This window comes from Balaenoptera borealis, assembly GCF_965194805.1.
Source record: "Balaenoptera borealis genome assembly, chromosome: 4".
Lineage (NCBI taxonomy): Eukaryota > Metazoa > Chordata > Mammalia > Artiodactyla > Balaenopteridae > Balaenoptera > Balaenoptera borealis.
Genome location: NC_138861.1, coordinates 66,482,386 through 66,505,261, shown reverse-complemented (window position 1 = coordinate 66,505,261; position 22,876 = coordinate 66,482,386). Strand labels below are relative to the sequence as shown.

Here is a 22,876-nt window from a genome sequence, read left to right as displayed (position 1 = left end):
CAATAAGGCTTTTCCATCAAATCCTAAAACACTCTAGATTGTAGATTTTTAAAATAGATTAAGTGTAAAGATGTTATATTTTTAAAGCAAAACTTGGCCAAAGTGACTCAAAATTTTCTGATAAATGAGAAAAATTTTAACTGAAGTTTACATGTAGAGAAAAAGAATAAGAGAGGGTAGAACATAATAATTTGATCAGCTATTAGGTAATCAAATCATTGCTTTTTCTATCAAGCTAATTTTGGTCATGTAATTGTGAGTTAAGAACTTGATGTGAACAAAAAGCTAAGTTCTGGTAGCAATAGCAGTTGTGGGCAATCACTTAAGTAAAAGTCATTGGGTTGCTAATTGTTGCTCATGTTTCCTGGGCATTTGCTTAATTATAATATATGTCAAGTACATTTTAATCTCATGTATTTGATTGCTAAAGAAATGGCAGCAATAGAAGTGTTTCAAAGAAAGATACATAACCTTTACGGAAAAAAAGAGACTAAAAAATTAATGATGACCAAAAAGGAAAATATTATATATTCATATGTATTGAAATAATTGGATACTGGACAGCAAGAAAATTCTGAAGGACAAAGAACAAATTCTGCATCATGAAAAGTGTTGGTCCTATGCAACATTCAGTGCACCCTCAGCAAATATGGAAGAAAGGTAATTCATCAAAAATGTAAAATCTTTCCAGTGTGTGTTTAGAAGCATGTCAGATACCCATTAGACAAATGTTAATGCAGGAAAAGGCTAAGACTTGTTCTATTTAAAGGCCACGTATGGTAAAAAATCTACACAACTTTATTTTTATCAACTGAATTTTGAAAGACTTCTTTCCCTCCTCTTCAAGGAAAGATCAGATTTCACGGCCATTCATAAAGGCATTATTTTTCCTACTCAACTGGATAGTAAAGGCTGCCAAAAGGAAAGTTGGGAGGAGAAAGAAACTTGTTAAAAAGAAAACCATGAATCAGTATGAATAACTACTATGCAAATTTGCTTGAAAATAGGGACAATGAAGAGTGAATGCCTGAACAGTGCTCTGCCAGTCTGTCACTGAAAGAAAGGAGACTCTCCGAGGACAGCAAATGGAATTTCTGTACCAGAGGCCAATCTTTACTGCCTGTGCCGACTCTGGCAGATTTCACAGCATTAATTTCTCTGGTTCTATTTCTGAACTCTGCTTTCTTCTGCTCTTTAATTTTCTTTCCCTTCATGGGAATGGGAAAGGAGAGAATAGTAGCATAAAATAATCTATGATTCTAAACATGCTGTGGTAGCTATGCTGTTTTCTCCAATTTGTTAAAGACCAGCAAAAAGGAAAAACATGCACTTTGTTTTAGAATCATTGATGAAATGTTAATGCTGATTAGTGTGTCACAAGAAGACTGTATTTTTAACTAATCACGTATGCTGCTCAATTTCTGATGGGAGAGCTTGAAGGGAGCCAAGTAATTAATGGGTCTTGGAAATGTTTAATTAAAATTTTAATCAACATAAAAGTTGCATAAAAACACAATTATTTTAGTCAAATATGATTCCATTGAAGTATATCAGCTATGAGAGGGAAAAAAACACGTAAAATAAACACACACATTATTAGCTGATTTATAATATGTCACCTACCCACATTCTCAAACTTGATTAGTAATAAATGAAAATTTTCTTCCCATTTCAAGCTATGGAAATACATTGATATACATGAAGGCATTATTTTCTTCCTTTCAATCTGATTAAACTGCTTAGTACATGAAAATGCATAACCCCAAGAGTTTATTTGCTATCTCACTGCAGCAATTAATAGCATTCACATTACAAATTTCATTATTTTATTAGGGTATAATGTAAATCAGTGTAACCAATAAAGAATAGATAGAAATGATAACCTTAGAACTGACCTCCAGAATACAATAATACTATTATTATACTTAGAGGGAGGAAAAAATAAATAATACTATTATTATACTTAGAGGTAGGAAAATAACCAACAAAGAATAGATAGAAATGATAAACTTTGAACTGACCTCCAGAATACAATAATACTATTATTATACTTAAAGGTAGGAAAATAGACATTTTAATAAGCTACATGTACTTTCATTTGTGAACTGAAATAAACATACCATATTCATTTCTCCTGTAAGAATGGAAGAGGGAGGAGCACACTGGAGAAACTGCATCTTGCTTTGGTTAATGGAATGGAGTCTGGCTTGTATACTGGATTTAGCACTGTGACTTAAGCAAGTTCTCTAAACTCAGTGTCCTAATTTGTTAAATGAAGAAAACATTATACCTACAATTAGGGTCGTTATAAGGATCAAATGGCTTAATTTGTGAAAACAATATAGTAAGCATTTTATAATTTATATATAAAATAAATAATAACATTTCTCCCCCATTTCTTCTTCTGTTAAAATAGACTTTTCTTTGATTTGAGAATATATTCTATATGTGAACTAATATTTGTTAATAATCACTTTTAAATGTATATCCCAGAAGAGAAGTCAAGGACTCATAATTTCAAATCAATAAGTTTTTCTACAATGCATTATTGTTTTTCTGTTCAATGAGGAGTCTCATGGCCTAAAACAGTGGTTTTCTAAGCATAGTTCAGCACCTACCATATCACAATTAGTAGGTATAATTATTAAAAATGTAGATACTTTGACCTACACTATATCTATTGCATTGGGGGTCTGGATTTTTTGAGATGCCAATGTAATGTACAAATGTATGCTATTTAGATTCATTGTTAAGGAAGGTTGCTTAAGAACAATCTTCTTGAAGGAGGTTCCTAAAATATGATAAATGACTGTATAAACTTCCATTGTAATGAATTTTTTCACATTTAAAATTTTTATTTTCAATTATTTTATCTTAAAAAATTTGAAGCAATGAAGTTAATTTCATACAAAGAAACTTTAATGGCTCTTCAGTGCATAGAAAATTAAATCTTTTTACTCTGGTATTAAAGCTTTCCAAAATCTTGCCCCAACATAGCTTTCAAAATTTATAGTCCTACTGTTTTACATACAATCAAACTGGACCATTTGAAGTTCTTCACGTGCATCTTTGACAATACTTCTCTGATTTTACCGAACATATTTCTCCACAGCCCAGCATGTTCTTTTTAGTCTCAACATGTCCAGATTCTACCTACATTTCATTACCTTATTCAAACAGTATTTCCTTCATGAAAAAAGGAGATTTTTGATTTTCTTACCTGGAAATAATTATTATTTCTTCTGAAAGTCCACATTGATTTATTAATCTTCTTAATAGACCTACTTTTAACTTTATCTTATAGTTACTTGTATACATATATAGTTTCTCACATTAAACTTTACACTCACTGAAGGCAGGAATTATGATTTATTTCTCTATTTTGAATATGGCCTAGAATAGCGTCTTTTTAATAGCAGGTGTCAAAATTATTATAGACTAAATGTATTCATAGAAACAAGGCTAATGTAAATGTCATATATACATGAATTTGTTCAATCACTTATTTAATTAGCCATTTATTGATAAGATTTATTTATGCCCATATTGCTCCATGTAGGATATGAGATTAATATCACCATCAGTAAGTGAGTTAATATATTCATTAATATGACTTTGAATGTTATTCTCCTAAATATCAAAAAAGTCTCTTTCATTAATTTTAAGTGCCTATGCCATACAATGAAAATGCATGTGAATTTTCACATCTGGTTTTTTAAGAGACTAAGAATCGGTTACAATTTCACATTCTAATGCTTGCAAACAAGTTAAGCGAGGAACATAATAATAAATCTGAAGTATTGTGGTTCTTGCCTCTGGAGATTAAACAGGGGCCAGCTATGCACTAGGCATATCCAAGGAATATAACAATCATGTTCAGTACTTTAATTCCTAATTCAAATTGGATCTAGAAACAAATTAAGAGAAATATTACATCTTACCAGTGGGCTTCAACTCCAATTTTGTGATCTAACACTTGTAAATTATCATATCCCATCACAATGAAACAATGAAAACTAAAGGAAAAGCAAAACAACAGTGATTAAAAAATTAACTCTGGTTTATGGAAAACTACTTTCCCAATCTTCCTCAATTATGATATATAATGCAAAAATCACTGCTCTTTGGGCATTTTCATATTTCTTATAGTATTTATAAATATTTCCATTTCATCAATCGCACAATCAAAGTATGAATGATTAGCTGGAGATAAGGTTTTCGCTTGTAATAAGGGTATCAAGCCAGTGATCTTAACTAGTCATGTATGGGAGATTTACTTCTAAGGCATGATTATCTACAAATCTTTTTGTAACTTCTCACATGCAGGATATTATAAGAGGAAAATATACAGCATAATAATGTATATAGTTTATTAAGTTTATTTACGACTACAAAATTTTCCTAACTTAGGAAAAATAAAGTAAAACTCCAAATTTATCTACCTATGCATTTTCAGTCTGTCTTTTATTAGAATGGGGATGAAAAAAACACTAAAGCCACTAGAACCAATATTGAGGACTTTGTAATTTTGATAGAAGAAATCTAAGGAAGAACTATTCTGAAATAGAAGAATCTATTAAAAATGTATTTGTTGATTCTAAAATATTCTGTTATCCAATCCAACATAAATCACTTGGTTGGTAACTAAAGAAAAAAGGGCTTTGTATCAAGGGCTAATGTTGTCGATAGAAAATCCTACCCAAATCCTATTTTGAAATAATCTACTCTCTGGATGGAATTATCTTTGAACTTCAGCCTGAGAAATTTGAAAATAATGTATTTTTGACCTTTCCAGTTTTATTGTTTGTTGTAATGTTAATGTCTTGAAAATAAATAAACATGCTTTACTTTTTAAAATAATATATATACAGATATGTATATTGATTCTGGTGATAAAAATAGATTTAGGAAAATTAAATATATATGGGTACAGAATTATGTTTATCTATGTAGAATTTTAATACTATACAGTCTTAAATTTCAAATGTATAATATTTTATAATACATTTCTATTTCCAAATATGAATTTAACTATGTGACTGGAGATAGCCAGACATGATTTGAATCTCAGTTCCATCAGTAACTATAATACTGAATAATTCTTAGTTTCCATTTGCCTCAGTTTTCTTAGGTTCAAGTGAAGATTCCATGGAGGATGCTGGAGAATTAAATGAGTACTGAATGTAAATTACTTAACTTTGTGCCTGCAACATACTAAACAACTGTTATAATAATGACTTTTCAAGGTCAGCAGCCAGATAGAGGAAATATAAGATAAAAGCTAATGAGGATATAGTTTCATAAAAGAAACTCAGGCCAGGTCTCTAGACACAGTGACAGAATACAATTGATATTGAGTAATTATGCAGTTAACCAAGTAGAGCATGCCTGCTATGGGAGGAATGAAGCATATACACACTTAAGTTGATGGAGAAATAGGTAGACAGACTGATAGACAAATAGATAAACAACACAATCATACATATTCATACATAAAATAGGACTACTGAAGAAGTTTGGTCTTTTGCATTTTAAGAATAAATCATCTATGTTGATTTTTGAGTTATCTTTTGAGAATAAATACAGTGATGGTGATTAATGTGATGCTCCTGAAACAAAATTGCCTGGATTCAAATTCTGATTTCTCTACTTATTAGTTCTATGTAAGTGGATTCAATTTTTGTATGTCAGATTTCTCCTCAGTAAAAGAGGAATGATGAAGGTGATAATGAAGTAACATTCATTAAGTATTCAGAGCACTTCAATGTATTTGTAAGTGGACCACAGATGTTGGCTATGTTATTAATTTCCAGTTTCTGTAAGGAAACAGCCCCCAAATTTGGTGACTTAGATCAATAATGATTTATGATTTCTCACAATTCTAGGCATTGGCTGGGTGATTCTTCTGCAGGTCTTCTCTGGATTTACTCACATGGCTGCATTCATCTCCCAGAAGGCTTGGGCTCTAGGCTTGTCCCAGAAATCCTTATCCCAGGTGTAGGGCTTTCTATGGGAAGGGTGGAGCCCTGTCTCTCCAGGTGCTTTCTCATCCTCTAAAAGGCTAGACCAGGCTTCCTCAGAAAACTATGACCTCAGGGTTCCAAGTGGTGGGGGATGGAGCTACCGGTCTTTAGAGGTCTGGGCTAACGAATTCACACCTCACTTTTGCTGTATTCTATTACTCAAGGAACATCACAAGCTGGCCCAGATTGAAGAGTTGGAAAAACAGACTTCATCTCTTGATGGAAGGAGCTTTAAGTGTTTTTATACCCTACCATAACTATTATTTTTATTCCAGGACCTGGAAGCTTAAATAGAAATCTCTATGTCTGCATATAGAAAGAATGAAATAAATTCTTTAGCCAGGTCTCTAAAAAATTTATGATAATAAATGCAATCTTGAGAATATAAAACTATACTTAATAGCCATGGTCTATAAGTGAATAATATTTTTAATATTTTCCCAGGAGGTCAGTGTATAGTACACAAAGGTATCAGTCTGTATTTTTATTGTTAAAGTTATAATTAATGTTTAATCTAGTACCTGTCAAAGAGGTCATATTATGAATGCAAACATAGGCATATAATTTATATTTGCAACAAAACTAAACAGTATTGGTAACAGTTTTTTTTCTTTTTTAATGAAGATAAGATCTCTCTGCCACTTACAATATATGTGCTCTCGTGGGATGCATGTTGGCTCATTCTGTATCCCAGCAGCTTCCTATTCGGAAAACCATTTAGGACAGATGACTCAAGCATTTAGTAATGACATTCACAAGATGAAACCTTATGGAATCTATCTCTTATAATCTTATATTAGGCATGGAATTTGTAGTTTTAGTGATACCAGTGAAGAAAATCCTTTTATTTAAACTGGATTTCAGTTGTTTAGTATGTCACAGTCATGAGTTTGAAACGATTCTACAAAAGTTATGAGAAATATCACTGCTATTAATAAAGAATCTTTGAAGCAATAGGAAGCTCTTTACATCACTGTTTGCACTATTAGAAAGGAAGAACACCAAAGAATCCACAAGGTTAAGTGTGAAGAGCACTGGATAGGGATTCCAGACATCTGTATTGCAGCATAAAATCTTTCAATGATTAAGCAGCCTTTGACAATTACTTCATTTTCTACTCTCCTCATTTAAATATCAATCCATTCAGTTAAATATAAATCCATTCGGATGTTGTGAAAATGTCACCATCTACAATGTAAATCATATGCAAGTCTTTATAGAATTTTTCTTTTGTCATTATGTGTTTAGGATTGATATTAATATTGATGCTTACATGTACAGAGATCCTAAGAAAGAATAAAAAGCTATAGTCACAACTCTTAAATGTAAACATCAAAGATGATTAAGCAAATAAGTGAAAAATGTTTCCTGACACTTAAATTTAAAATCTATCCATAAATTTTTCTCCCTAATTAAGGTTAAGCAAATGATTTATTATTCTATTTTGTTTTCCTACACTAAAAAACTCCACATCCACTAACACTATAACAATACAAAATGTAATTTTACTTAGAGACCTCATAAAACTTTGCCTTTTACCTACTCTAAGAAGAACAAAATTGTAGTTGCAGAATATCATGAAAAATATGAAAGAAACTCAGGCATATGCTAAATAAAGTAATAACTTCTTATAAATGTACAGTGTAAGAGTTCTGCAAATGTGCATTGGTTGAGACTCAGTTTTGTTCATTTTAAATAATTAAGTTTCAAGGCTCATCAGTCTTCCCATATGCAGATTATTTTCTACAATTTTTTTTTTTTTTTCTATTCAGAACCAATTTAAAATTACTGGCATGCCGAGAAATTTAAAAAAAAAAAAAAAAAAGCAAGAATATACGTGAAATTTGCCTCCAGAAACTGATAAAGCAATGCAAAGAGCAACCAGGCACTTTCATTTTAAGACATTCAATTAACTTAACCTAAATAGATAATAATTTACAAAATCGTACAAAAAACCCTGAAAAACCCAAAACTGTGATAGTTTTAACTAACAACGTTTTTGATGTAACAAATTACGAAATAATTAAACTGTAAGGTCGAATAATGTACACACGAAGAAGCACAACAGTATTTTCAGTATTTTAAGAAGAAATCAGACAAGATTATTTAAAACATAGAAATTATGACCAAATGGGAATGTTGTCAAAATTAGGATAATTTCATCTGAAAAGTAAAATTGCTTTTGGGTTCTTGAAGTGTCAGGAAGAATTGATATTAGTATTGAGAGGAGATCAGTTTTCTATTAATAAAATTACATGTAAAAATTTCCTGATTTTTGAAAATTAATACCATTTCACTTAATTACATTATTTATTTACTCATTTATGAGCACCTGTTATATGTTAGAATCATACTAGTCAGTGAGAATTCAGTCATGGATAAAACCTGCATAATCTCTGCCCTCAAGGAGTTTATAGCATAGTGGAGGAAATAAATAAGAAAGCAAATAACGACATACTTGCATGAGAGGGATGAGCGTTTCAGAGCACTGAAGAGAAGCACCTATCTCAGATTTGATGATTCAAAGACAGCTTCTTGAAAGAAATCATCTTAGCTGGGAAATAAAGACCGAGCAGGAGCTAACCAAACAAAAAGTGGAGGTAATGGGGGCCTAGGGGATGTCTCCCATGTGGGGTCCCACGCTATCAGCCAGTGTAATGACATCTTTTAATGCAGATCAGCAAATGATTTGAGAATTAGGAAGATGTAACTGTTTTGTTTGATAAAACTGTAAAGTTTGGAATTTTCTAAGACAAATACTTATTTGTAAAAAGATACCTTTCAAGAATTTCCGTCATTTGTTCATTCACTCACTCTTCCAACAAATAATTATCAAGTTATCTCTACATGCAGGTGCATTTCTTGGCAAGAAACAATAATAACATTCCTGCACTTGATGGAACTTACATTCTCAGGGAGGAACAAAAAAGATATACAAACTAAGTAAGTTATATAGTGCTATAAAGTGCTATGTTCTGTGGAAAAAAATAAAACTGGAAAGTGGGATAAGAAAGGCCAGGATGAGGGCCCTGTGTGTGGGCACAGGTGCGTGTGTACTAGCATAAGCACACAATTATAAGCAGGATGGTTAGGAAACACTTCTGAAAAGATATGTAGGCAAAAGGCATTTATTATGCCAAGGTAGGGAGACATATGGAAGTTTGGGAGAAGACGGTTCTAGGCAGAAGTAACAGCAAGTAGAAAAGTCCTGAGACTGGTACATATCTGGAAAGTTCAATGATTAGCAGGGAGGCAAGTGCAGCTGGTAAAGTGAGTAAATGAGAAAGTACTGGGAGATGAGGTCAGCCAAAGAAGTGGTAAAGGTCCAGATCCTGTAGGTCTGTGTCATTTACTCTGAGTGAGATGGGGAGTCATGAGAGTTTTGAGCAGGGAAGTGATATCATTTGATGTATTTTAAATAGATCCCTGTGGCTGCTTTGTGGAAAATAAACTGTGGAAGTCTGAAGGGTAAACAAAGGGATTCATTAGGAGACTGTTACAATAATTTAATTATGAAATAACAAAGATTTGAATCAAAATGTTAGCAATGGAATGGGTGGGAAACAACTGAATTATAGATTCATTTAGTTGTAGAATAGTTAGGATTTAGTGATGGTTGGATGTAGGATCTGAGAGTGAAAAAGCATCAAAAAGGACTCCAAGATTATGTCAACTCTCAAACATTACCTGGTAGTATCTGATTGTAAACACAGACTCTTTGTCCAGGTTGCTTCTTTTCCTTAAGATTTTATGGGCCAAGAATCTTGTTATTAAAGTCAGATACTTAAGATGGAGGCATCCTTTCTGTAACACTTCCCTTTCCTTCTAGGCAAGTCACCTCGGTGCATTTGAGCCTATAGCTGTCCACATGAATTCCCCACATCTTTCCTGCATCTGAGAACAGAAGGCAGAAATGAGACACACAAAATCGATAGTCCCTTAATCACCAATGGGACAAACAAGATACTTATTAAAAATATATGTAAAAGAGATGGCAATAAAGATGAGTGAAATTTAACTCTCTCACTTGTTTCTAATGGAACACACTCATAACAAACCAAAATACAAAGAGATTATCAATTTACTTCTACACAATGGGATGAGCAAGGGAAAGACGGAGCAATGCCACCTACTCAGAACAACATATGAAGGTCAGAAAGCAAAATAGAGTTTGCATGCTTAGAGAGTAAATCATGGTGATTGCAGAGTCTTTCTGACTGGGCAGGTCTTTTGCCTTGTTTCAGCTAGTAGAAAGCAATAAATGTGATGATGTGTAATTTTTCTTGGAAACCTGACTTCAACAAAGAGACAAACTGCAGTTTGAAAACCATATGAAAAAAAAAAAAAAGAAAAGAAAACCATATGGAGAAAAGCCCACTTTTCCCAACCAAGGTCTTTCTAAATAAGCCAGTTTGCTGATCTTCAGATGTATAAGACAGCTCAGACAAAACCAACAGAGTCACTGTGGTAGGCAGAATAATGGTCCTTCAAAGATATCCATGTCCTAATCCCCAGAACCTCTGAATATGTCACATTACATGGCAAAGGGAAATTAAAGTTGCAGATGGAATTAAGGTTGCTAATCAGCAAATAAGGAGATTATCCTGGGTTATCTGAGTTTTTCTAACGTAATCACAAGGGTATATGAAAGTGAAGAGGGAGGCAGGGCAAGGTAATGTAAGAGGGACTTGAGTCACCATTGCTGGATTTGAAGTTGGAGAGAGGGGCTCACAAGCCGAAGAACGCAGGTATCCTCTAGAAGCTGGGAAGACAAGGAAATCAATTCTTTCCTAGAGCCCCCCAAAGAAGACACAGCCTTGCAGACCTTGATTTTAGCCTAATGAGACCCTTGTTGAACTCTGATATAAAGGATAATTATCAGAGATAATTATATCGAATGATAATAAATTTGTGTTGTTTAAGCCACTAGGTTTGCTTTAACTTGCTACAATAGCCATAGAAAACTAATACAGTTACCTATCCAACATGCAGCTGACTATACATGGATGAATAAGCAAGCTGAGGCAAGATGGAACACCTAGCAGTTATAGACTGTTGAGCAAAAATAAATGGTTATTATTTTAGGTTACTGAGTTTGGGGGTGGTTTGCTACATAGTACATAGTCAAGCATGCTTGTGGAATAAAATGTCACAACTTTTTTTTTTTTTTTAAGTGAGAAGAGAAAAGGCTCTGGGGTAGAACTTTGAGGAATAAAAATGTACAAATTGATGGGAAAAATAAAATAATTTACAAAATAAACTGCAAAATGCAAAAGAAGATATGTTTTAAGAGAGGGTTGGGTATTCCAAGAACAAAAAAATTTTACTCATAAAGACACTTGAAATACTAATAGACAACCTTTCACAAAACATTTACCAATTAGAACAAAGAACACTGCACATGGGCAACAAAACAGAGTTTTAATCCTCAAATCCATCTATCTATCCTTTTTTGTGCCACAGTTTTAGAGTTTTGATGGGATTGACTCTACATGTGGGTCCGTGGTGAGGACCCTGGGGAGGTCCCTAGGGAAGCCCATGGGGAATGAGCCAGCTGGTCTATTCCCGATCCCTCGTCACAGCGACGGGTTCCATAGTATCCCTCCCTAACCTGGCCCTTGTGCTTGAAGTCTAGGACTGTTAGTCGATAAATTGAGGAAGAGAAGTTTTCTTTCCTTCTGGTATGATGTGCTATAAATGTATGAGATCTGGAATCGCTCTAGCCATTTTGCTACCTTGAAAGAATTCCATCAAAACAGACCCAGAAGAGGGTAAGCTCTAAAAATCTCAGAGAAATGAAGTCAGATCCATGATCAAACTGTTTCTGAAACTGGTGCTTTTCAATGATAAAATATGTTCCCTGCATTGCTTAAGTACATTCTAGTTGAATTTATCTTATTTGCAGCATTTTGGCTGCTGTAGAGTCATACAACTATGAATTTAAATCTGTAATCTATTAAAATAGGTAATACTGTGTAAAATAGGGATACTACATACATACTTCAATGAGCTGGTGTGAGGAATAAATAAGATAATGGGTGATACCTTTGGTTGTTCATATTTTAGAAAATATTATGTAAGAACAAATAATTCTTGTATATGATAATTAAAACACCAAAGCCATGGCTGGATTAGATGAAATCTGAAATACCTTGAATTTCTCAAAACAAAAGGCCAGGGTTGGATGAAGGTGAGGAATGCAAGGGGTATTTAATAGTTATTTGGGAAAGAAGACCAGATTCAGGGATAAAAAGCAAACTCTGTCTCTATTTCCAATTTCACCAAAAATATTTTAGATATTTTGCTAAGAAATTTAGTTAACATATCTCTATAAAACTAGAACTTGGCACATAGTGATACATGTTCTTGCTATAATCATCATTATTATTATCAGCTTCTTTAAAATAAGTTTAAGGAGCATTTAATTAAGAATTTAAAATAGATTCTGATTAAATATAAAAAAAACTATTCATATTAGTAAGACAAAAACAAATAAGAAAATTAAGGGAGGGTAGATTGTTGTTAAACCAGAGTCTAGTTGCACCACTGATGTGACTTGCTAACAAAATAATCAATAGTTGTTTTTCAAGACAGTATAGCTAGTCCTTTTAAAAGTTCATACTTTTGAGCTGAAGAACCTCATCTCACATGGAAGTAACTGCAGAAGCCTTCGAGGGATTTTCTAAACACTTAATAGTAGAACATTTATTTTCTCTGCTGACTTGTAATAACCAAGTTCGTGAATACTATCTCCACCAAAAGCAGCACAGTGACATACAGTGTTAGATTTTTTTCTGTAAGGAAAAAGTAATGGTAGGACTAGAAATAATTGTAGTGCTTTAGAAAGTAGAGAAAAAAGTCAGACTACCTGACTTTATGATCCTTTACCAATTATGTAAGTGTGTGATTTCATAGTTTCAGGAAGCAAGCCACTAATATTTCCAGTCCAAGTCTCTGGAAAAATAGACTTAAGTCCTGTGAAAAACTGAATGTTTAGCTCCCTCTGAGAGTACCAATATTATCATCTTACTGGAAAATGTTTAAAATGATTCATTTAATCTTTGAGTCCTTTTATCCTCATACATAAATTTTATATGTGTAAAATGGACCAAAACAACAACAAAAAAATAGAGTAGTCCCTCCCCCCAGCCTTATCCACAGTCTCACTTTTCATGGTTTCAGATACCCCCAGTCAACATCCGTCCAAAAATATTAAATGAAAAATCCCAGAAATAAACAATTCATAAGTTTTAAATTGCCTACTGTTCTGAGTAATGTGATAAAATCTCACATCGACCTGCTCCATCCCACCTAGGATCCCCAACCATCAACATTCTCTGCTCCTGGCATCCAAAACTCCACTTCTTCATGGCTCAATGATCCAGGACCACCTGAAGCAGATGATCTTCCTTCTGACAAATCATCAGAATGTCAATAGCAGCCTAACACTACGTCACAATGCCAAGGTCATTCATTTTATGTCATCAGATAGGCATTTTATCAACTCACATCATCACAAGAAGAAAAAAGGTGAGTACAGTACAAAAAGATATTTTGAGAGAGAGAAAGAGACCACATTGACATAACTTTTATTACAGTATATTGCTACAATTGTTCTATTCTATTATTAGTTATTGTGGTTAATCTCTTGCTGTGCCTAACTTATGTATATATGAATATATAGGAAAAAACATAGTATATGTGTATAGCACGGGTCACCAACCCCGGGCCACGGACCTCTACTGGTCCGCAACCTGTTAGGAACTGAGCCACACAGCAGGAGGTGAGTGGCAGGCGAGCCACTGAAGCTTCATCTGACTCTCCCCATCACTCACATTACTGCCTGAACCATTGCTCACATTACCACTCACACCCCCCCTCCACTGTCCATGGAAAAACTGTCTTCCACAAAACCGGTCCCTGGTGCCAAAAAGGTTGGGGACCGCTGATGTATAGGGTTCCGTACTATCCAAGGTTTCAGGCATCCACTGGGGGTCTTGGAATGTATCCCCTGCAGATAAGGGGAGAATACTGTAAACCACTAAACTGCTACCACCATTCGCATTACTACCAATAATAACTTAAAAACACTAATTTACTCTCTACAAACAAAGGTTTTTTCTGAAATAGAACTATTTCTTTCTATATCTATAGTGTATAAAGGGTTAATTAAGTATAAGTAATAACAAGTAAAGTCTTATTAATATGAGTAGACTGTTGATGACAGAAATTATAACTTGAAAGGTTAGTAATTTATAGGATAATGAAAGTTTTCATCTTCAAATGTCATTTACTGTTTTATTAGGGAAAAATAAAGATTGTTTAAAAAATAGATAGACACCCTCTAAATTCATATACTTTAAATACATAGATGTAATTAAAGCAGAGAAACTGCACTGTTTAGAATAATACTTTATCTGTATTTGGTTCTCTACCACAAGCCTAAGGGAAATCATTGCTCGAATTGTAGTTTAAGCATCGGTTTGCAATACAGGTCATATCCTCAGGCCTTTTAGGCTTGAAGATTCAATAATCTAGGCTCTCTTTTCTTACTAATGGAAGAAAATTTGTAAAAAGTGAGATCAAAAAGCTAGCACTGCAAGCATATTTTGTTTAATGGAAAACATTTCACATCTTCAAACACATTCTTCAAGCTAGATGCTTGTTTTGACAAAGAAGATATTGGTGTTTGTGTGCCAAGCTACAAATAGGTAATTTGCTCTGACTGAATTCCAATAATGTATTAAATGGGCTGTCAAATATTAATAAAATTAGATAAACAGAATAAATTAAAATTATCCCAATAGTCAAATAATCTCAAGATATTTTTTGTCACTTCATTTTGTGTTAATATATCATTCAATAATAGGTCATTATCAGCAAAGATTGATTACTCTGGTATTGATGTTCACCAAACAAGGCATGACTATTGAAATAGATGTAAGGGCAGTTACAAAATGGTGTATCATCTATTTTTAATAAATGCAACTGTATATCCTAAGTGGATTTGAATAATTGCCTCTACAGACATGTATGTGTGATAAAGGAAGAAAAATACAGAGAAAAACAATGCGAAGTCAACAAGTCAATCCATATCGTCATCCAAAGATAATGAATTTGATGCTATTGCTGCTGATCTTAATACTCAAACTGTCATTAGTTCTCTTCTAACTGTTTTATTTTATTAGACTTTATTCTTCAATTCGTTAATTCTTTAGCAGGAAAATAAAAAGTTCTAAGGTTGGAGTAGGATGGAGTATGCCTTCAACTGTTTTTGTATCTTTCAGAATGCTCAGTAGCATATGATGAATGCAGGAGGTGCTGAATAAATACTTGATGTTTGAATGAATGGCAGTCAATTTCAGGAAAATCACATGAACAAATCATTTTGACATGCTGTACAAAAAACGTTTCAGTATTCTAAGTAAACTTCGTTTAGAACCTAATAGAGGACTCATGGATATGCTTGATTTAAACATGATTTCACATCTGTATTATGCTACATCTAAAGAGCACACTAAGAAGCTTTACATGATGCCAGGTCACTGGGAATGCTTTCAGAACTTTGTTCTCAAGGACTAGAGAGCAACAGCACTTCAGAGTGAGGTTTTAAACAACTTGATATTCTATGCATATCAATTTACAATAGGCATCTTTACACAAATAAGTTCACAGCATACATGCCAGTGAGATGAATGATTGAACAGTTCAAATGCTGAGTGAGCTGCTCTGATTCTGAACTGAACCACATGATGGTTCACACTTGAAATGGATTTTTGACCATGTTTCTGTTAAATAGGGAGTGAGTTTGCAACCAGAATTACACAGAAGAGCAGAGTTTAAAACTAGCTTCCAGGTGAGCAGGAGGCAGAATAGAGTACCCACATTAGAAAGAAAGAAAATAGTATTAACAAAATCATTGCTGGCGTAAAAACAGAAATCAGCAGGTATTTTGTAAAGAGCTTTCGAGAAAAGCAACATCAAGCAAACCTGATTAAGCATTGTCACCATTTCCCTAGAGAGGAGGGACAGGAAACAAATATCATAACCTCCCGCAACTGTAATTTTTCTCAAAATGTGGGCTAAACACACCCTGCAGCAGAATCACTGACGTGTGTGTGTGTGTGTGTGTTAAAATATGCAGATTCTCGGGCCCTCCCTTGGATATAATGAACCATAAATGCAGAGTGTGCAGTTCATGAGTAAGTAACTCATAAACACACTATAGATTGAAAACACTATGCATTGCTCTTAAATAGCACAGTAATCATTATACAAAATTCCTCTCTGGAATGAGTTCAGTCAGTTGCAGTGAATTCTTTTGTCAAGATTAGAGTGTGTAAAGAAACAGATATTAAGAAAGTAGGAAGGCCAGCTAAGCAGTAGACCTTAAATAATAATGTCTTATTTCAGAGTTCCAGAAAACCTAAACCTATGAATTACAATTAGGGCTCTGTGTCTGGATCCTGAATTTAAAAGAGAGGGGGTGGGGAGAGGCACTCAACAGAAATAAGAAAACAAAACCTTAGCACGTAATTATCTGAAGCATTCCAAAAGATTTAGAAACACGTTACACATCACACCAGTAACTGAAATTATAACATTAATTCAAATAATAGAGAAACAATTGAACTCATTATTTTAGGTAATATTTTAAGAAGCACAGGTTCCAGGCATTATTGTGATCCCCAGGGGAAGATTCCAGAAAAATAGATAAGAAAGCAAATAGTTGTACTGCCTATGCTCCAGGTTACCTTAGAGAGGCAAGCCCAAACTGGAGAGCAGAGCAAACTTTCTTATGGAAGCAGCGATTTAAGCAGATCTGAAGACTGAGCTATCTAGGACAATGATGTAAGAAATAGGCTTCAGGCAGAGGAAACAGCAATATTTACTAGTGATTCAGAGCACAGTAGCTCTAGAGTAAGAATTTCGTGGTTTAGATTCCTATTCCCTCACTTACTAGATTTGTGACCTTGGGCAAATCACTTCAGATCTTTAAACTTCAGTTTCTTCATCCTAAAAATGGGAATAATAATAATATTATGTCATGAAGATGTTGCTAGAATCAAATAAGAAAATGCAAATAAAGTTCTTCGCATAGCAATGTGCACACACTAAGTGCTGAAACATGCTAGCCATTGTAGTCTCTGTTATTGGTACCACAGTAGCTAGAAAGGAAAAAAAAGAAGGAACAGAAGTCCCTGAAGTCTCTTTTAGAAACCAGAGAAGTCTCTAGAAAGATTCTTGTCAGTGAACCAGACAAGTATTTTGAGGATTTCTAAAAATATTCCACCCCATCTGCTAATCTTTATTAAATACACTAGAGATGAATTATGGAGAAATTCATCAGATTAGTGTCTCATTTTTGAACTATGTTTTCAAAACAGCAAATAGGCATAGGAAAAGCTCAGAACTTGTGCCTCACTTAAGCCAAGTTTTGATGTGGATGGGCAGCTTCAATTGGCAAAATTAAAAGATTTTTTGTTGGTAGTATGAGGCCAATGTACAGATATTCATGATATGTAATTAAACAAAACATTTGTCTCTAGATAGTTTTCTTTAGAAACTTCAATAATTGACAAATTAATATTTGTCCATAAGCAAAAATGATGTAGCTAACAAAATTTGTATTTTTCCAAATACATTTTGATGAAAATGAAAATTATGACTATTTTCTATATACAAAGTATTTTCCCCCTTTTCGCTCTTACTTTGATGCTGTTATTCTCTTGTTTCTTTATGTTATTGCTGTGGATATTTTATTGAATTGAAAAACTTCAATGCCAATATAAAACTCAGTGTTTTAAGAAATCATTGAAGATAGAGTCACCATTGGAAAATGAAATCTCATAGTTTACTCGTCCAAACTTGAAGCAGTTGCTTTTGTTACCTGATCACTGATTCTATATATTATTTTTCACTTTTGAATTTTTTTCTTCTTATTTTACTTCACCAATGGGTTTGTCTATATAATACTCATAAAGTCTAAAAAGGTATTTATCTCATAGTTTCTTCTATGAACTCACACTATTTGGAATACTACTGAAAAGTTTCTTAAATACTACTATAGTAACATTTATCAATACCTTATTATGTGCTAAGCATTACTCTGTTTTATAGATATTAACTCATTTAATTCTCACAACCATCCAATGTTATAGATACTTTTTTTTTTTTTTCCATTTTTACAAGTGGATAAACTGAGATTCTGGAATGTTTAAGTAACTTACCATGTCACATAGCTAGTAAGTGGCAGAGACCGTATGGAAACAAAAAGTCCGGCTCCACAGTCTAGATCTTTAACCAACACACTAATTTGCTGCTCTGTGTAACAGATTAAATGCACACACACACACGCACACAGTTTCTACTCTGTGTATTATATTTTGAAGACAATGAAATTATATTAGGTACACTGTGTAGGGAAATTGGAAAAGAAATGAAAATGTGATCTACTAGTTTTATTGAGTTTTTTTCCGTTTTTATAAAATAAAATTTGGATATACTGAATGAAAATCACTATATTAGGGCTTTAAATTGAATAAAGAATGCCCACAGATTGGGTAGTCAAAGGATCTGGGTCTCTGTCCCTGGGTGAATTAGTGTGTAAAGTGCAGTGGACGTAAGACAGTTATAAGCAGCACATTAGATGGTCAAAAGCAATATAAGTGGATCTATAAAATATTTTGATTGTGGTGAAAAATTTAGTAGTCAGAATGAGATATTTAACATAACGATTACCTGAAATTAAAAACACATGCATCCAATGCTAAATAAACTTTTAATAAGAATACTTATGAATAGAAATAAATAATCCATGAAAAGGCTGCTGTTTAGGAAAATGGATTTGGGATAAAAACAGTACATAAGAAAATATATAAACCAGGTGAGAACCTTGCATAGCTCAAAGATGGTAATGTGCCATGAGTTAAGGCATATTATTAACTCAACTCACATCATCTGAAATACAAAGAATATACAGAATGAAGGAAAGAAAGAACAAAGGAAAAAAAGAATGAAGAAAGGAAAGAAAGAAGGAAGGAAGGGGGGAAGGGAGGAAGAAAAAGAGAAAGATAGGATGAACAAACCTTAATTACTTGAAAAAACAGATCTTTTCAAAATAGTGAAGATAACTTGCTTAACAATTATATGTAGAAATTTTCATTCAAATTCGAACAAATTCATTGGATATCATAGTTTGAATATGGTGGCAAATCTGAAGATTTTTCAGTAGCTTCAAGTTTGAGATTCCGAAATAGCAATGCTACTAATGGCAGCAGCAACTGCAATAAAGTAAAGTGCCTGCCATTTATTGCTTGACAGCTGCAGTGGCAATGTTTCGCTTCATCAGGCCAGATCTGTGGTAGAGTATTGGGCATTTCTCCTGAAACTTGCCTCTAATCTTTGAATCTATTTTTCTCAATGATTGTATAAGCCACTTAATACCTTTTATTAAAGGGCTTTTCTGTTTAAACCAGAGTAAATTTTGTTTGCAACTAAGAAAATAGACATTAAAACCAAAAAATGTTCCCCAAAGAGAAGTGTCGCAGGCAACAGTCTTTTAAAGGAATGGGGATTTGGACCAGTGGTTTGACTGGTTGAATTTCAGTGTAGCAAGAACCTATGTAGTTTTAAAGGATGGTAATCTAACAACACGGGGCATATGTCTTATCACCTCTGGTCACCTCAAATAAAGTGATTCTTGAGGATAATATTTTTGGTGAGCAAATTCCATCTGTTTTAGTACCATAAAAGCATGGGAAATATAAGAAATATAGGAAGGATAGCCTGTGTCTAACTGCACTGCAGAATTTAAAGAAACAAAATTAGCTTCTCAATGTTTAAATTATCTGCTCAAGTCATATTGAGATGATCAGAGAGTCTCCATATCTCATGTCCTCTTAACAGTGAAAAGGATGACAGAACTGCACATCAAAAACCAAGTATTATCCCACAGAATTCCTGAACTGCTAAAATGATTGACTTTATTGCCTTTTCTCATGAGAAAATGAGGCCACTGACTGGCGAAAAAGAGTGAAGCCCTGAGCATTGGAATGTGGATATGTAGGAGAATACAGATGATTCAAAATATTCTCAACTTCTAAATCTTACTGAGTCTCTCTTGCTACCATTAAGCTGTTCCACACCTGACCGAAGAAGCTGTTCCTTCATGTCTTCAATACCTTATCTAAGATCATTAACTGATAGAAGGAAGTACTTGTCTTCCTGCTCAAACTTATTACTCCGTCTGAACTCAAGATCCCAACATCCTCTTGGGAGCCAACTACCTGGTCAATACTGGAGACAAGAAGCTCCTTGAATATGAGTCTCACAAGATTCTATAACTTAAATCTGCAAAAGCATAGGGAATATGTGTGAAAATGGATTCTATGTGTTCCTTACAGAGAAGTGAGAAACAATTTCATTCAAGCTGGTATAAATGCATGATTAGAGATTCTGGATCCAATGTGGTTCTCCAGGTAGCTATCACAAGTGCTAAATGCTTCTTCAATTAGTTGACCAAAATCTGGACTGAAAGGTGGGCTAAGTTTTTAAATAAAGTTCAGATACTGGGAATTCCTTGTTTTAATGTAGAAGAAGGGATTAAATGATCTACTGAAATAGGAATGTTAAAGTGGATTTATTTTCCAAAACCTATGAAACTATCCACTAATTACATCTTCAGAAAGGACCCAGAAGACAATTTCATTACCATAATGATGAGAAATAAATTGATGAGGACAGTGCCACCTTTATAAATAAAATCTCTAAAATTTCTGTTCTCTATACTTGAGAACACAGAGGTTGAAGATGCAGTGAAATGATTTCCTGATTTCTTTAGGGTTCAAGTATGGCAGAGGCCAAGTAGTAGCACTTTACCACTAGAAGGAAAGTGGGCACAGATTTCATAATAGGCAGCAGATGTGAATGGAAAAAGTCTAGTACGATGGCATTTAGTGACTGAAATAATGGGCCATTTGATCTGTACCACTAATGATATGAAGGTCTGAGAAATACAAATCAAAATTTAGTGACCTAGTTAGTCATGGTCTCTCACGAATTCCTAGACCTGATTTAGTTCACTTACCCTATAACCCCTAAATAAGAAGAGAAAGTTGACTGTCCTTAAGAAGGACTGTGCAATAGTAACATACGTTAATATTATACATTTTCCTTTTCAGTTTATCTGAAAGGAATCTCTGGCCATTTCTAGATAAGTGGGAAGGGGGGTGTTACCGCCTAGATTATAAAATGTAGATTATAAATTATAAAATGTAGATTTCTGGATCTAAATTTAGATTTACAAACTAGGGTATAGAATATAGATTTCACAAATTATAGAAAACTGCCTCTGAGCTAACACTAATCCATGTGAATCCGGAATACCACTAAGAAACCCTGATATGAGTGGAGGCTATGATGGTAATGTGATGAATGAGATTTTGTCCTGAGCCCATATTACAACTGACACATTCAATTCTTTGATTATTTCACCAGGTTACTGGTGTATATTTGGAAGATTTTCTCTTCAGCTGGAAGAAATCTCTCTTTGTCTCTGAGGCTCATGCAGTAAAAGCTGTAAAACTGTAGTAATGACCAAACTAAAGCATCTCCCTCCTGCCAAAAGAGTAAACACACACCTTTAGTGGATCCATAGGGGAATGCAGCAATTAGTGTCACCATAAAAAAATAAAAGAATAAAGAGTGGGGATTACCAACATGCCGATTTAAATTACCTGTTTAATCTGTATAGAAGACAAACTAATCTTGGCAAACAACAATACATTTAATCAAGTGGTGATTACAAATACAGTCAATAAGTTTTCTCCACTGAAGAAAATCAACAAAGACCCTCAGAATGATTATAGTAATAATCTAGCAAGTGACAATGAACATTTTTTTTAACATCTCAATCAATAGAGACCAACAGAAAATGTTTGTTGCCCTCCTCTCAGGAACAACTATGTACTTTTACCATCTCAGTTCAGCATTCTCTTAAATTTCCAACTCTACAGCATAATTTAGTCTCAGGAACCCTGATCATCTCCACATCCTGTGAGACATCATGCTGGACAACTACATGAATGGCATCAAATTGAAAGTACCTGATGAAATGGGATTATCATGTCCCCCAGACACCTTTGGAAGAACCAAGAAATAAAACCCTTCAAAATACAGTAATCACATTTCTTAGTGATATTTCTGATAGTCTGGGACAGGTTGGGACATGCCCTCCAAAGTGTTTGTTGCACTTTGCAACTCATATCATGTTAATCAAGTGCTCTGAGGAAAAAATCCAAGAGTCTAAGACTATTTCAAAAACAATTAAAATTTGGTGATTCTGTACCTTTGCAAATTAAAGTGTTAATACTTTTGGTTTTTCAGTTAGAATGAGCTTATTCCTTCTAGGGATAAAATATACATTTGCATATATTAAAAGAACTTTATGATTTAATTCTTGATAAAGTATGCCTAGTGCAAAATTATTTTAAAGTAAAAAATTTTTAAATATGTTTATAGAAGAGCATCATAAATGCACACTCTTTTGTGAGCAGATAATGAAACATTTAAAGTAACTGCTTTCAATGGGATTTTTAATTTTCATACTATGTTGATAAATCACCCTCCATCTATCCATCTGTCTAGCAGATATATACTTTCAGACGCCCTAAAATAATAAAACAGAAGAACAACAGGAGTGAACAACAGAAGCATTGTCATGTAAATAATCTAAATGCTTTTTTCTATAAAGAAAAATTACTAAATGTACATCAATTTTTTAAAACAATGCACTGCATAGAAAGGCAAAATCACTAGAAAACTGGAGGAGCTCAATGAATTTTATTCCTTTT

At 33.6% G+C, this 22,876-nt stretch overlaps 1 protein-coding gene across 13 annotated transcripts in view; it reads right to left on the bottom strand.

Annotated features, from left to right (window-relative positions):
• EPHA5 (EPH receptor A5) overlaps window positions 1-22,876 on the bottom strand; it is a 323,628-nt gene that overhangs the window by 154,146 nt on the left and 146,606 nt on the right. The window contains exons 6-7 of one of the 13 annotated variants that reach the window (XR_014243990.1): window positions 16,984-17,039; window positions 2,898-9,917 (exon numbers count right to left, since the gene is read on the bottom strand). The exons of 11 other annotated variants lie outside the window; for them this stretch is intronic. Coding sequence is in view for 1 of the 2 variants with exons in the window: in XM_082390100.1 (XP_082246226.1) it covers window positions 17,035-17,039 (5 nt within the window). In the remaining variant the exon portion in view is untranslated. Of the gene's footprint in view, window positions 1-2,897; window positions 17,040-22,876 lie in introns of those variants that run through there. One more of the 13 variants, XM_082390100.1, reaches the window with a different exon arrangement.